The sequence below is a fragment of the Cygnus olor genome, chromosome 1 (assembly GCF_009769625.2).
Source record: "Cygnus olor isolate bCygOlo1 chromosome 1, bCygOlo1.pri.v2, whole genome shotgun sequence".
Classification (NCBI taxonomy): domain Eukaryota; kingdom Metazoa; phylum Chordata; class Aves; order Anseriformes; family Anatidae; genus Cygnus; species Cygnus olor.
In genome coordinates this window covers 183964343-183978805 of record NC_049169.1, presented here as the reverse complement: position 1 = coordinate 183978805, position 14463 = coordinate 183964343, and the positions used below count along the sequence as shown (strand labels likewise).

At 37.9% G+C, this 14463-nt stretch overlaps 1 protein-coding gene across 1 annotated transcript in view; it reads right to left on the bottom strand.

Moving 5' to 3' along the window:
- The window catches only part of CCDC169 (coiled-coil domain containing 169), a 29637-nt gene that overhangs the window by 12514 nt on the left and 2660 nt on the right, over positions 1-14463 (bottom strand). Inside the window, exons 2-4 of the mRNA XM_040543599.1 lie at positions 12197-12279; positions 11616-11726; positions 11482-11522 (exon numbers count right to left, since the gene is read on the bottom strand). Of these exons, the coding sequence (XP_040399533.1) occupies positions 11482-11522; positions 11616-11726; positions 12197-12279 (235 nt within the window). The remainder of the gene's footprint in view (positions 1-11481; positions 11523-11615; positions 11727-12196; positions 12280-14463) is intronic.

Genomic DNA, 14463 nt, shown 5'->3' with positions numbered 1-14463 from the left:
ATGTTCTATCTGCCAGCTCCTTACTCCTTCAACAAATTGATTAATTATCATTGTCTCCAAACTAATCAGCCACTTCCCATGTGACACAGTATCTTTATCAGAGGTCACAGCGAACAGAATTACTGTGTTTATCCTGACAACAAATCTATTGTCTCATCACAAAAAGTTAACAGGTTTGCCTGGCATGAACCACTTTTAACAAATCTGTATTTCAGTTTTGTTTTGCCCCAATTACTCCTTTATCTTAAATGTAGAAAAAAAAAAAAAGCTATTCTTTAATGCACACAATACTACCATCCACAGCTTTATTAAAACCACTTGCTATCAGATCTGTAATGTAGCCAGCCAGTTCTCTCAAAATCCTAAGGTAGAGATTACCCATTTCCCTCAATTTAAGCCTAACCAGCTCCTTGAGTTTTCCTTGGGATTTGGCTACTGCCATTTCCTCCACACACTTGCTGACATTAGCTAGCTCTTTCTTTGTCCTGCATTTTATCGTTCCTGCCCTTATTGAAAACTTAGGCAACATATACGTTTAAATTAAAACAAATACTTTAATGATGACTAGATCTGACAATTTTATGACTGACTTTTCTATAATGTTCTTCTAGATTCTCTAAATCTAAAATAGAATTCCCTCCTTTTTATCCAGCATTTTCTTATAAAATGTGCTATCACAACCACTGAGGTCACTGCCTCATCACTATTACCAGTGCTTGGTTTTTAGTCTTTATTTATAAGCATCACATGTGATAAGAGTTTCTGGAAATAGTCATATAATAATATTATACCCAAATTCATATCCATCCAAATATTATATTCATATATATATTTGATAGCATGGACAGTATTCACTCTGAGGTGAGAATATCTACATTTGAGAGTCCGCATGTGAACTAAGCTCCTGCTAAGAGTCACAGTCAGTACAATCAGCGATGCTCAGAGTCATTCAGCTGAGCAGCTACAATTCAGCTGCCATTCGAGATGCCGTAGGGTGTCCAAGACATCTGTATGTGGCAGATATGACACACGGGTTGCAGGAGATGTGTATCCTTCTGAAGCAGCAGTGGGCAATTCTGTACTGAAATGCCTGCAAGTCTCTGTTTACACAACTATTCCATCAAAGATACCTACTGAGATGAATTTAGATACCTATCTCTATAGTAAGCTGACTATATCGACGAGACTTCCACTGCCTGTAGTAGAATCTGAAGATCTAGCTGAGAAGTAGACAACTACATATAGACAAGAAAATACAGGTGTCGTAACATTTCAGTGATTCAATATGTATTTCAATATGTATTTCAATACTATTGGCAAATATTATTGTGATAAAAAATTGTTTTCCTATCCTTCCTCCAGATGATTTAATTCAAACAGATGATGAAGAAAAAATTTACAAACATGTAAAAGTCTCCCGTATCTGCAATGTACCACATGTACCTCTGTTTTGATCTTTCCTGCAAAGTGTGTATCTTTAATACTTGTTATCCCATCATCTTTCCATTATCAATATATTACTTTTCAGGCTCTACTTTTTTTCTACTTGTACGCCTAGGCCCCCTTTGTAAAAGAACGATCTGTTTCAGGATTTTATTTTATTTTTTATTTCTAACTGCAGCATCTTGTTAGCCAGAATTGCTGAACTCTTTTACTTTCTGTACTGACTACCTGACCATTGTCTTAGCAGACTCAGTTATTCTTCTCACTGACATAAAACTTTGCAATGCCTTTATTTACCGAATATTCATTTCCCATGTATAAAACATGTAAAGGAAAATAATATGAATCTCTCCAAATATTCTTATCTCCTTTCTCTTGTAATTTTTCCCTACTCATCATGCAAATGCCATAAGGCTGGTATCGGTGAATAGACTGTTTCTTAGAAAGTTGTTTATAAATGTTTGCTAATGGTTAAAAAATAATCCCAAACCCAGTCTTAAGCCATCTGTTGACCTTTATTTTATTGTTACAACTGTGCCCTCCATCTCTCGGTCAGCACCTTGGTCTTTTGGGCATCCATTCAGCCTGGCAGTCTTCTTTGGCTTGTTTCATAGTGAACTTGAAAATGTCCTTTGCCATTACGCAAAAGATTATGTCATTCTTATAAGAGCATTTTCACCTCAGGTCCATAGCTTATATCCTTGATTCTGGACACCATCAAACCATTCTGTTTTCTACATCAGTAAAGTTCTTTCTTATCAATAGTTTCTAACAGATGGCCACCAAACATACACATCTGCCTGTTCAAAATCTCCAGTCTTCTCCTTTCTAGTATGTGCAGATCGTTCCATCTTTTCTTCTCTTTCATAATTTTCTGTACATCACATTACTTACTTATTCATTTCCAAACTTTATTTTTCAAAACAACCATTTCTGGCTGTTACTGAGATTTCCCTATGAATAATTTTCATTAAAGTCAAGATTTTGCAAGAGCATGGCAAAAGACACCGTGCGTTAAAACATGTTGCCAAGAGAGGATAACCCCTCCTACTGTTCAAAAAAAGAGAGATACAGAAGAGCTGAATCTTTCAAGAATGTTTCACACATGACTGAACTGTTACTAACTTTAATCTGTTACAACAGACACACTGGAGAACTGAAAAGAATTGAGTTTTTCTTTCTTTTCTTTTCTTTTTTTTTTTTTTTTTCCTAATTAACACAGAAGTACCTTGGATGCAGATGAAACCTTTGTCCTAACACAGAAGGCTCCTATATTGAATAGTTAATGTTGGCCAACTCAAGGACAGAAAGAAAGCTGCAGATTGAAGAGAAGATTTGGCTAAATTCCACTAGGGTCATGTGCTTTTTCATTACATCAGTGTCTGTGCAGAATTTAAAAAAAAAAGACCAATAGCAAAGGCCTCAACACGGTCAAGCTGGGAAAACAAACTTTTTTGGTCTTACTGACTTGATTACACATTAACGATTACAACCACATGACAATATATTTTTGTACAACATTTTTTGTACCCCCATAGTAAACTGAAACACAGTAAACACAGAAGTTCATGCTGTTCTCAAGATTTCTGCTGTGTAAATCCACACCCCACTACTTATTTCCTCACAAGACTGTCCATCAGTGCTCTGTAAGACAGCAAGCGTGGTGTTGCAGCTGTGAGTCACAACAGAGCAATTGGGTATCTCCTCAGTGACAGTATCAGTCTAACTTCTTTGAGTTCTTTCACCTCAAGAGCAGACTACTTTTAGATCTTTTTTTCATTTAACCTTTTCAAAAGTGCTCTCTATTTTTTGCTGCCAATGCAGCTGGTCCGGCGCAGATGCCTGGGCACTCATTCAGCTCTGGAGCAAGGATGAGATCCAACTGCAAGCAAACTGTGTACGACACCACTGCTTTTGATGAGCAAGCAGACAGAAATAAGTTGATGATGTGACTATGGTATACAGTTATCATCTCCACAGAATCTGTGTGCCTCCGGAAAAATAGGAAAGTGAAATAGCTCCCAATTTATAGATTGGGAAGTGAAACCCCAAACCAAAAAGGGACCAGTATCTAAATTACACTTCAGGCAGAAATTAACATCCTGAAGCAGTCTATACAATGTCTTACATTCACATCTGGTTTTGTCATAAAACTTAGGTCAGCATCTCAACTGTTGCTACTGTAACTTCCCATAAGAACAACCTTAATCAAGGTGCTTAGTTTGCTGCTGAAAGTCTTTACAGAGTCTCAAAGCAAAGCTTTCTGGTGGTCCTGGTTGTACCCCACCAGGGCACAACCTGATAAGCATGCTCTATCTATATTACATGAGGAATGATTCCTCTTCTGCCTAACAGCCTAAAAAGTTAACTCTCAATAAAATTAGAAGGCTTACATTTTAGTCCTCTGCCACCCTAAGAGCTTTAATTCACAGCACCTCACATCCTGAGAGTGCCTTTGCCATCATTCTTACTAATGTTGAGATAATTGTTGAAGCCAAGCTGCTCACCAGTCAGGAAAACAAAATTTACAGGGACGGAGAAGGAACAAGTGAAAATGGATGCAAGGCCATGCATACTTCTGGAAAGGAGACAGGATTTCAAACACAATTCTCCTGCATTTCTTACCACCTTTCCAGTAGTCTTTCATCTATTATGCACTCTGTTGTGAATCCCAATCTATCTGCCCTTCTCCCAGTTAATACCGAGGAAACTCAGGTTGCTAACTCAGCCTTCTAATTTTTGTTCCTGGGTCCAGGCATCTAACAGACACTGCAGAGCTCAGTTACAGCAATACTCAAGTTCTTACATGAATCTAGCCAGATAGATGTTCCTACTCAACTAATAAAACTCTACAAGTCCCCAAACATTATGGAAGACAATTTCAAAAACAGACATGAGAAAATTTCCTGTGGTACAATTTCAGACAGGTCTTAGAGACCCATGTTAATAAAGACTGGTTGTAAGTTACCTCTTCCCTTATGGTCAAGGCAGTAACTGAATAACTAACTTATATGCCTGAAGTCTTTAGCTCCTGCACAGCAATACAAATCGGGAAGTGGGAAACACCAGCATATGAACTCAGCCAAACCATTAAGGACTTAAGGACTGTGTTCCTTTTTCCTGAATTCAATGGGAAGCAAGCACACACTCACACACACACACACACACACAAAAAAAGTAACAGATTCAGATCTTGATGCTTATGGTTATATGATCAGCTTAGTGCTTAACAGAGTCAAACAACACAAGAGCAAAAGCTCACAGAAAGCAGAGTTTACAGCATATAGTAACACCAACTTGTACCAGAGCTCTATGAGGAGCACAGAAAAGCCTCAATAGAAAGCAAGGACTGGTGACAGTTCAAGAGAACCAGAAGGACCCCCCCCCTCTCCCCCCCAGCAATGCAGCACTCCCCCAGAAGAAATTGCCAACAAGACTCCAGGATAAGCCAGTAAGATAAATTCTGAAAAAGATTTTTAGAAGTCAAATGACTTATTCCTGGTATTGCTTTAACTGAATATTGAAACATTGTTTTAAGTCAGATTTTTGACATTTTCTTCTACTGAGCCTTGAATAGCTGGACAATGTATCCCTAAAAGGGAGACATAAGCTGACTAAGGGATTTAACCCGAATTTAAGATTCTTAGTTTTCATTAAGTTGCCTATGTCAAGCCCCTCTCAGCAATCTGGTAAGCTAAAAGACACACTGAGATTTTAAATGAATACTTTCTTTCTGTAAAGGAATTTTGCAGGGCTTAGCAAGACGCACTCTCGGAGCAACGATACATTAAGTCTCGAGCCCAGCAGTGGCAAAAGCCCAGATTTTCACAAAGGGAACACCAATTCTCCAGTTCTTTTTTTTCACATATTTTTCTTCTCATTCAACTGAAGTTACATATTTGGCTTAACACTTGCCAGAAAACAAAAATGTACAGAAGGCTACTGCAGCCAAATTTTAAATCTACCCACAGAAGTTATTCTCATTCTGGATTTTTCCTTGCCCTGCTATCACTGGCAACAGATGTGACAATCAATAATTCTACAACAGACCAGGTGACAAATATGTGACAACATCAAGAAGCTCAAACATGCCTTCATCAGAGCTTATGCAAACTATTGATCGTTATGGCAATTTGATTCAGCTTCTTTTTTTTTTTAATTCTTCTCCATGAGTTAGAACAGAAGCAATACATCTGGCAGTTGTATAGGAGAAAAAAAATCACACAAGAAGCCTTTGCAATCCGTTCTACTTAACATTTTAAATCAAATTGGGTTTTGTTTAGAAAATAAACTCTTCTCCCTCCAACACTAGCAGCTGATGTTCATCAGCTGATTTAGCTGAATCTTTTAACATATCGTTTTAAACTCATCAAGAGCGAAAAGCAATGTTACGTCTTTAGTTTTACTGTAACCGAAATTAGTTTTAAGTTGATATCAATAAAGTCACTACATGTATATTGTAGCAATTACTGGAAAAAATTATACATAAAAATTACGTAGCATAGCATATTTCTACATACAATATACAGTCGATATATATGCAGCAGATACTGTATAGGCTTCAGTAGAGGTGAAGAAAGAATCTCTGTACTTGTTTAAATGTCAAGTGCCCCCTTGTGGTTAGTATGCCCTTCAGCCGTTCAGATATTCAATATATGCAAAACCAAACAGAGCTGAACTGCATGAATGCAGCGCACTCTTTGCATCACACGTTGTCAAGGGCCAGGGTAAAGAGATCAGCCTGGAGATTTGCTGGCAAATTCAGGCTCCCTCAGTGTAACCAGGTGTGGGGCAGTGCTACCCAAATCCTTATGCCGATGGCCTCCACAGGCTTTCTCAGAGAGGTCAGCTGCTGAACTAGGGGGGAGGAAGTTGAAACTGCTCCCTTGCTGCGGTTCAGATTGACAAAACAAGATGTTATTGGCGCCGATATGTTTCACTTACTGTCTCTCCTGCAAGGCCTTTCAGAAAAAGCCTAGATTGTTTCATTATACATTTTCCTTGGGAGATATCCAAGGGTCCCAGTCAATCGCCAAGCCATCATTGGAATTCCTGAACTGGCACCCAGCTGGAGAGCAGCCAGCTAATAATGTCAGTTGACTGCGAGGTTTCTCACTGATTGTTTTCTTTGAAATACCGAGTGCATTCTGCCTGTGGGAATACCACAAAGTGATCTGAGTAAAACAGTCTGCTGCTTTGTGCAAGGCCACCAGGAGGAACAATTAATGCCAACATGACAAAGAAAGGGAAAAATGCAAGTCAAAAAGGTCTCCTGGAGGCATCCAAAATGCTTGTCCTAAGTCGGATGAAAGGAGTAGGAACGGGAAGTCTGTGAGGTGGCAGGAGGCAGCTTAGGGCTGTCAGACCAGACTACACAACTTTCTCCAAAATACTTTGAAGCCTGACAGAGAAGACAGGATACCAGATTTGTTTTTCACACAGAGCTATTGGTGACTTAATCCAGCAAGAACAACCAGGGCCATTTCACAGTGACTTGCTAAAGGAATTGTCAACATTTCCTATGCCATCGTGAAGTGCTGATGTTCCCTATAGGCAGTCATCAACACCTACAGAAATATAAATTCTTCGTTGCGTGTTTTCGCAAACACAAGATGCCCCTCCAGTTACGTTGCCAACACCTTCTCCAGTGTGACACTGCCACATGTTCTCCTTGCAGTTTAAAACTGACAGCAAAACCCCTGAGGTCGCTGTGTGAGGATTGCTGCACGTGGTCATTACGGTGTCAGAGAAGCAGCTTTGTAAAGCAAGTATCTGGCCCTTACTGTGAGAATTTTCTCAGCTATGGTGCTGGGCAGTCCTGGAAATGGTGATTTATCACTGAAACCCGGGTTCTTTGGCTAATCTTAACTAGAGCGTTGCTAAGGCAATGCTATCGGGAGTGTGCTCTTCTGAACTGATTCTGTAGTGTGCTTTTCAGTATTTGCATACTAAAGCTGCTATCTAGGGACCCTTTCTTGCAGAAATGGTGATAGAAATCATTTTCTTTCTACTTATCCAGGAAATTAGCAGACAACATGTATTTCACCAAAACTCACTTAATGAAAAAACGTGAACAAATGAATGCACTATGTTTAAGGGGGTAAATAAAATTCACAGCATGTTAAGCTTCAGAGAGGAGGCATTCCGTCTGTAATTATTCCTGAAATAGTGTATGACATTTCTATTATTCATTGGGACATAAAGGAAATTACTGACTAAACAGTTTTCAATGTTGCAACTCCCCTGTGCTTGTCACTGTTTAGGTTATTTTTAATCCGGCATCAGTACAAAAAAAATGCTCTTCTGTATCTTGGCTATGAAAATACGAGTGTTCGAGGTATTGAATCTGCATTTACTGTCATGTGACACCTTCATCTTTTTTTTTTAATAAAAAAAAGAGAATATCTCAAGATAGTATAAGGACTTCAGAAGAATAGTTGTATATTTATATGATTTAGGGGTGTTTTAACAGCAAGGAATCATTCATCAGTAAGATTCTAATTCTAAAGTGAAATAAGTGCAAGCCATCTGCAACAATTATTGCAATTTATGAACATAGAAAATCCCCTGCCCTTCCTTTTTCCTCACTCCAGAATTTGTGTTTGTGTTCTTCTCTTTCATTCAGGTTTTTATAGCTTGCTCACTGGCAGAGTCCCTGATGACTAATCTTTTTAAAAAAAAACTTTCCTGTATTGCTTGATAGCAAGAACATATTTTATCCTACCTATCTTTAAACGAGATGAATTACTCTGTGGGCATGCTTTTCTCCTTCTGTTATCCACGGTAAGACCTTAAATGGCTAGCCAAGTGAGATAAATATCCTTACTACTCTTGAGATACCTCAAAAAGGACTTGCAAATGCTATTCTATTTTCTAAAAGTGTTGCTCAAAATCTACTGTCCATTGTTGTCATACCCTAGAAACTGTATAATTTTGCTGAAAAATCACTTTGCTATCTTTTCACAGAACTTCATATGCACCAGCAAGTTGAAAACTGAATATCATAATGTACTTTTCATTTAATGCACACACTCAATTTTTATATATACACACTCTCAGCATTTTTACTCTGAGCGAATGTAGATTGATGACTGGCTGCGAAGCTCTTTGCTTTTCTACACCCACTCACCACATCTGCTCTTTATTCTCATCTGTGGAGAAGCTAAATATTCCCCCCTGCTTCCCTGAACGAGTCTCAAAAACATAAAATGGATTTGGATAAATCTGTATGCTTAGGCAACACAAATTGATCTGTGCACTTTTTTTTACCAATGTTTTACCTGCCAAAAGCTCTGCATTCTGCCAGAATAACTGTAAATACATTGACTGTTCTGATACCTTCAGTGAAAAAAAACAGCAAAGCCCCCAAAATACATCTATTATTTTCTTCCTCTCTTTCTGTCTCCCAACAATCAAAACAAGCCAAAATGAAACATCTGACTAAATCCCTGAACACCTTTTTTTTTTTTTTTTTCTTTCCCTCTGGCTAGTCAACAGATGAATGTATTCGCTCTAAACTGGAAGGGTGAAAAACTGTAGGAGAAAAAATATGGCATGGCACATGGGCTCTGTACTTCCTTAGGTGTAACTGTGTAAGTCCAGGACTCTCCAAATCATTTCCTAGATTCCTTCTGGCAGTAGGAATCTTTCAGTTCTGCTGTCATTATTTCCTTTATGGGAACAGCGATCAAACCTCTTAGAACAATAGCTCATAGGTGAAGAGGCAAGGCAGAATTTAGTAGGGATTAGAAATGTACTGAATCGGTGCAGCACAGCTGCCAATAAAGCTCACAGATTATCTAACTGGTAATGACTCTTCAGGTTCTTGACAAGGTGTAATTGGATTGGTTAAGACAGTGTTGGAAATTCGATGGAAATAAACGCTTTTAATACTGTCAGCGTGTGTGCCAGTCAGTGCTTCACAGGCTGGCAGGAATAACCTTGTCTGAAGCAAACTCGGCTGTAAATTTTTTAGAACAATGTTCTGTGCTCAAGACTTCTCTTCAAATATAATTCCAGGTGTATTTTCTAATCAACTCCCTGACATAGGCAAGCGGGATGGGAAGGATTTTGTTCTGCTATTGCTTTTAAGTGGTTGTTAAAAAAAAAATCCAGCCATCTAGAAAACACCATGGAGTCTAGGACAGTCCTAAAACTGGCAAGAATATTTACAACCCGAAGGCCACAGATCAGATCAGGAAGAGCAATTAATTATTCACACGCTGCTTACAACGAGCAATCATTCCCACTAATATGGCATGCAGCCTCCTCTAGGCTCAGTGAACTCCCATTAATCTTCAGAATCTGAAGCACAAGAATCAGATGGAGACACTCAGAGAGGCTTTCTTTGACTTCTTAAAGTGCATGAAAAGTTGGAATAAAAATAAAAATCCTCAAAGCCCTGCCTTGTGATAATTAATGGTCATTACTCGTGCTTATGCAACAAGGCATTATTGCCACTTCTATATCTACCTCCCCTACTTCTAAAAATGCTTAAGAAGCAGAAAAGGTCTCAAAGTAAAATATTTCAGCACATAACAGACTAAGGAAAAATAGTCCTGAATCTAAACTTGTTTCATTTCATTTCCTACTTCAGATTTCTTAATGGCCAAAATATTTGCTGTTTTTTCTTACCATTTTCTCCTCAAGATCAAAGGAAAATGTTTTCTGCTTTGTTAAAATGCAGATGGTGAAATATGGACATATTAAGAAATAAAAATTTAAAACTGAAAACAGACACTTTCTGTGGCAAAAATGGAATACTTACTGTAAAATGAAGAATTTTCCTGTAACTATATTATTTAAAATGTAACTGCAACTGTTGATATTTCTTATCACATATGATACAAAACTAGGAGCAGTGCTTGATACACCAGATGGTTGTGTTGCCATTCAGAGGGACCTTGACAGGTTGGAGAAATAGACACAGGGGAACCTCATGAAATTCAATTCAACAAGGGGAAATTCAAAGCCTTGCCCCTGGTGAGGAAAACCCCAGGCACCAGTATATGCAGGGCGCCAACCAACTGGAGAGCAGCTCTGCAGGACCTGGGGATCCTGGTGGACAACAAGCTGACCATGGATCAGCAATGTGTGCTTGCCTCAAAGAAGGCCAAAAACATTAACAGCTGCATTAGGAAGAATGTTGCCAGCAGGCTGAGGGAGGTGATCCTCCCCTCAGCACTGGTGAGGCTGCATCTGGAGTAGTGTGTCCAGTTCTGAGCTCCCCAGTACATGAGAGATGTGGACATACTGGAGCAAGTCTAGAACAGGGCTATAAAGATTAAGAGAATGGAGCATCTCATATGAGGAGAGGCCTGGGATTTTTCAGACTGGAGAAAAGGCAACTCAGGGGGATCTTACCCATGTGTATAAATACCTGAAGGGAGGAAAAGAAGGGGGGGCCAGGCTCTTCTCAGTGGTGCCCAGTGACTGGACAAGAAGTGATCAGCACAAATTAAAACACAAGAAGTTTCATCTGAACAAAAGAAAACACTTTCTCACTGTGAGGGTGTTCTAATACTGGAACACATTACCCAGATAAGTTGTGGAGTCTCTGTCTGTGGACACATTCAAAACCCAACTGGACACGATGCTGGGCAACCTGCTGAAACTGACCCTACTTGAGTAGGGGTGTTGGACTTGAAGATCTCAAAGTGGGTCCCTTCCAGCCTATATGATTCTGTGATTTTGTGATCAAGGTCTTACATTTTTCTATTTATTGACTTGACTAGCTGTTCCATCGCATATGCGTTACTACAAGTGACACAGCCATCACTCAGTCAAAAATTCCACTATGTAGTTCTTCCCAACGTTTAGGTCTTATATTCTTCCTACTTAATTATTTTGCTCTATGCCTTACACACTCCTAAGCAACTGCATGCATATCTGAAACCATATAAAAGTAAGCAGGCCTGATTGCTTTGGTTTCTAGACAGGGCCACTGATATTTTTTGTCATGGAACAGTATCAATTATACAAGTTCTTTAATTATACTGTGATTTTGATACTTAAGTGATTGAATTCCATTGTACTCACCACAGGCATTTGATCAAAGATACGAACAATGGACAATTTATCTACAAATAAGTAAAAGATGCAATCCATTAATAATCATTTCAACATATAGTCACTATTTCTATTGCAAAACGGTTATGGATACCCATTTCTACCTGTTGGGTTTCCACGAATAAGCTCCATTTTGTCTTTTAGTATACTAATTTGCCTTTCCAGCTGTCTATTCAATTCTACTTGCATCTCGTATCTGGTTTTCCATTCATTACCTTAAAAACAAACATAGGGTTATTCTGTTTCCCAAATTATTTTATGCATTTTCAAATATAAGTTAACATTCTTTCAAACTGTTCCTACTTTGTTATGGAGACTGAAAAACTCTCCAGTTAGTCATCCTCATAATGAGGAAGCATTCATTTGAATTACAAAACAGTTTGAAAATATAAATCAAGGGATTTGTTTCAATGGGCTTACTGTGGCCAGAATATTAACCAACTAACTCTATTTATTCATGTTATCCATTGTTTCTTCAATAATTAACAAGAAAAAAAAAACCTAATATGCAGTATTTAGCATTCCTTAATTTCATGTTTGCAATTATCACACCTATAATAAGCGTGTTCAAAAAGGAAAAACTAAAATTCCTAAATAAAAGCTTGTATCTCTGTAGGGTCTACCCAGAAGAATTAATTTGTTACAATTCCTAACTGATTACAAGATTCTGTTGCAATTCACTTACCTTCATCTTGAACACTGCTAAGTCTCTTTTCCAGTTCTTTTACTGTGTTTCTCAATTCAAATATTGAGTTTTCAAGCATCTGCCTGTGGTTTTAGAGAAATCAATTAATTCACTATTACGTTAATCTAATTATTAAGGTAAAAAAGACTAAATCAAATATATTTTTAGATGAAGTATCTATCAGTCTTTTCTATGTAATTACATCATCTTGCTCACTTTTTTTATGTATTTTTTCTTTACAGTTACATTAACATTAATTACACTTAATGCATTACAGTGTATTAAAAACAACAGAATCATGCCTATTTTGTGAATAAAATTACTTCCATTACAAAACAACACTGATGTTTCCTAAGATGTAATATCTGCCCAGCACATCATCAGCATTAAACAAATGTAGAAAAGACAGTGGCATTAATTCTTCAACTAAAAGATGCCTAAGAAATTCTTTATTTGAAAACAGAATATTTCCTTGTAAGTAAATACACTTTTTGCCCATTGATTACTTTCATATACTGCTTGGGCAGCCAGGCAACTGGCAAATACCTTGGACACTGGACTCTTGCTGCCCTGGATCTATGACCAGCAGCAGAATCTATGAGAGGACTTAGACAAGAGCACGACCCACCTACCTGCACCAGAGGAAGTACTGAATTTAAAGAAAATAAAATAAGCATAATGGTAATTAAAGGTAATTAAGGTAAGTTTTCAGTGCAAGAAACACACTGGAGGACAGAAATCTCTAATGGCAGAGGAGAACTGCATCTTCCAATCTCTTGTTGCTCTAATGCTGTTGTTCCCTACCAACTTTAAATTAGAGAGGGGATCACAGGCAAACAAAGAATGAAAGTACAGGTAACATACTGGAGACAGAAAAGGTTGTGGTGAAAGTCCCACCAAAGACAGAGCTGAAATGAATGAGTCAGGAAGCTTAGATGCAGGAAAAACAGAGGAAATCTGTTTGCTGCTGCTTATTTGCTTCCACTCCAAATGGAAGACACAGATGGCTAGGAAGAAGGAAGACAAAATCTTATTATATTGTTGGTATCATTCCAATAAAAATTGATATGGTTTCCCTAAAGCAGATTTCTAACAAACTCTCAGTGCTTGGAAAAGAGGAGATTGTGGTGATGGTGAGTGTTAAAATGGTACTTTTGGAAGGAAGGAACCCTGGAAGTTAGACACAGTCAAAGCTGTAATTAAAGCTGAGCTGTATCCAAATTAATTAATTTTTCCTCTTCAAGAAAACCCTAAATAGGTGCTTAGATAGATGCAGGGTAGCATAATACAAATGAGTTATTTAGATCCGGTGCTTTCAGTTTTTAATTTGTTATCATTCCAAGACTATGCACAATATTTCTTAGAAGTACAAGTTAGATTGTATTCTTCTTTCTGCATCATTAGCAAAGCTGCTAGCCAACTTCCAATTATATTCCTTCTGGATGAAAACGTACACTGAAATGATAAGTTGTCAGGTGTCAGACTGTAATTGCTACACAACATAAAATCTTATTTTCATTTGGAAATTGAAAATAATTTTTTTAAAAATTGCTATTAAACATTTAGTATTCCAACAGAAACTAAAAAGTATGCAAGGTAGAAGCTCTCTATTTTATTCAGTAAATATGCATATGCAGTAAATTATAGTCCCTGCACTGACAGAAAAGAGATGTAGAAATAAATCACGTCAACCAACTTGGTAAATACATCAGCTGTTTATTGTACTGGGAGTATGTATTTTGCATTTACGGAGGTATTTCTAATTGTGATAGGAAGTGACAGCCCACACCACTTATTCTGCTACTGTGAATTTAAAGCAGCTCTGTGTAGCTGCTTGTCCAGTGTCTTGGTCTGTACTTTGAGGGGCTGAGGTGTGATTTTACTGACAACCTGACATTTATTAGTAACTAGACATATTCAAGACCTATGAATCTTTCCCATAACAACACACAACTTAGAGTCATCACAGAAAAAGGTCCATAAACTCTGGAAGCTCATCAGTTTGTCATCAGGCACACTTAACCGCATGCTTCCATACTAAACAACAGGAATGCTCTTGTGAGGAAAAGGAGAAAAAAGCTGCAGTTCAGGTAAGAAGGCTGTGACTGAAAATAACAATTAAAAAAAAATGCAGAGTTTCCTTTTAAGACAGTTTGCAGGTGTTATTTTACTTGAAAGTGACAGCCACTTAGGATGACGGCCATTTTCCTGTACGTTTTGTTATCCAGATCTGGGTATCTGGTGCATGTATCAGCCAAAAGACTCCC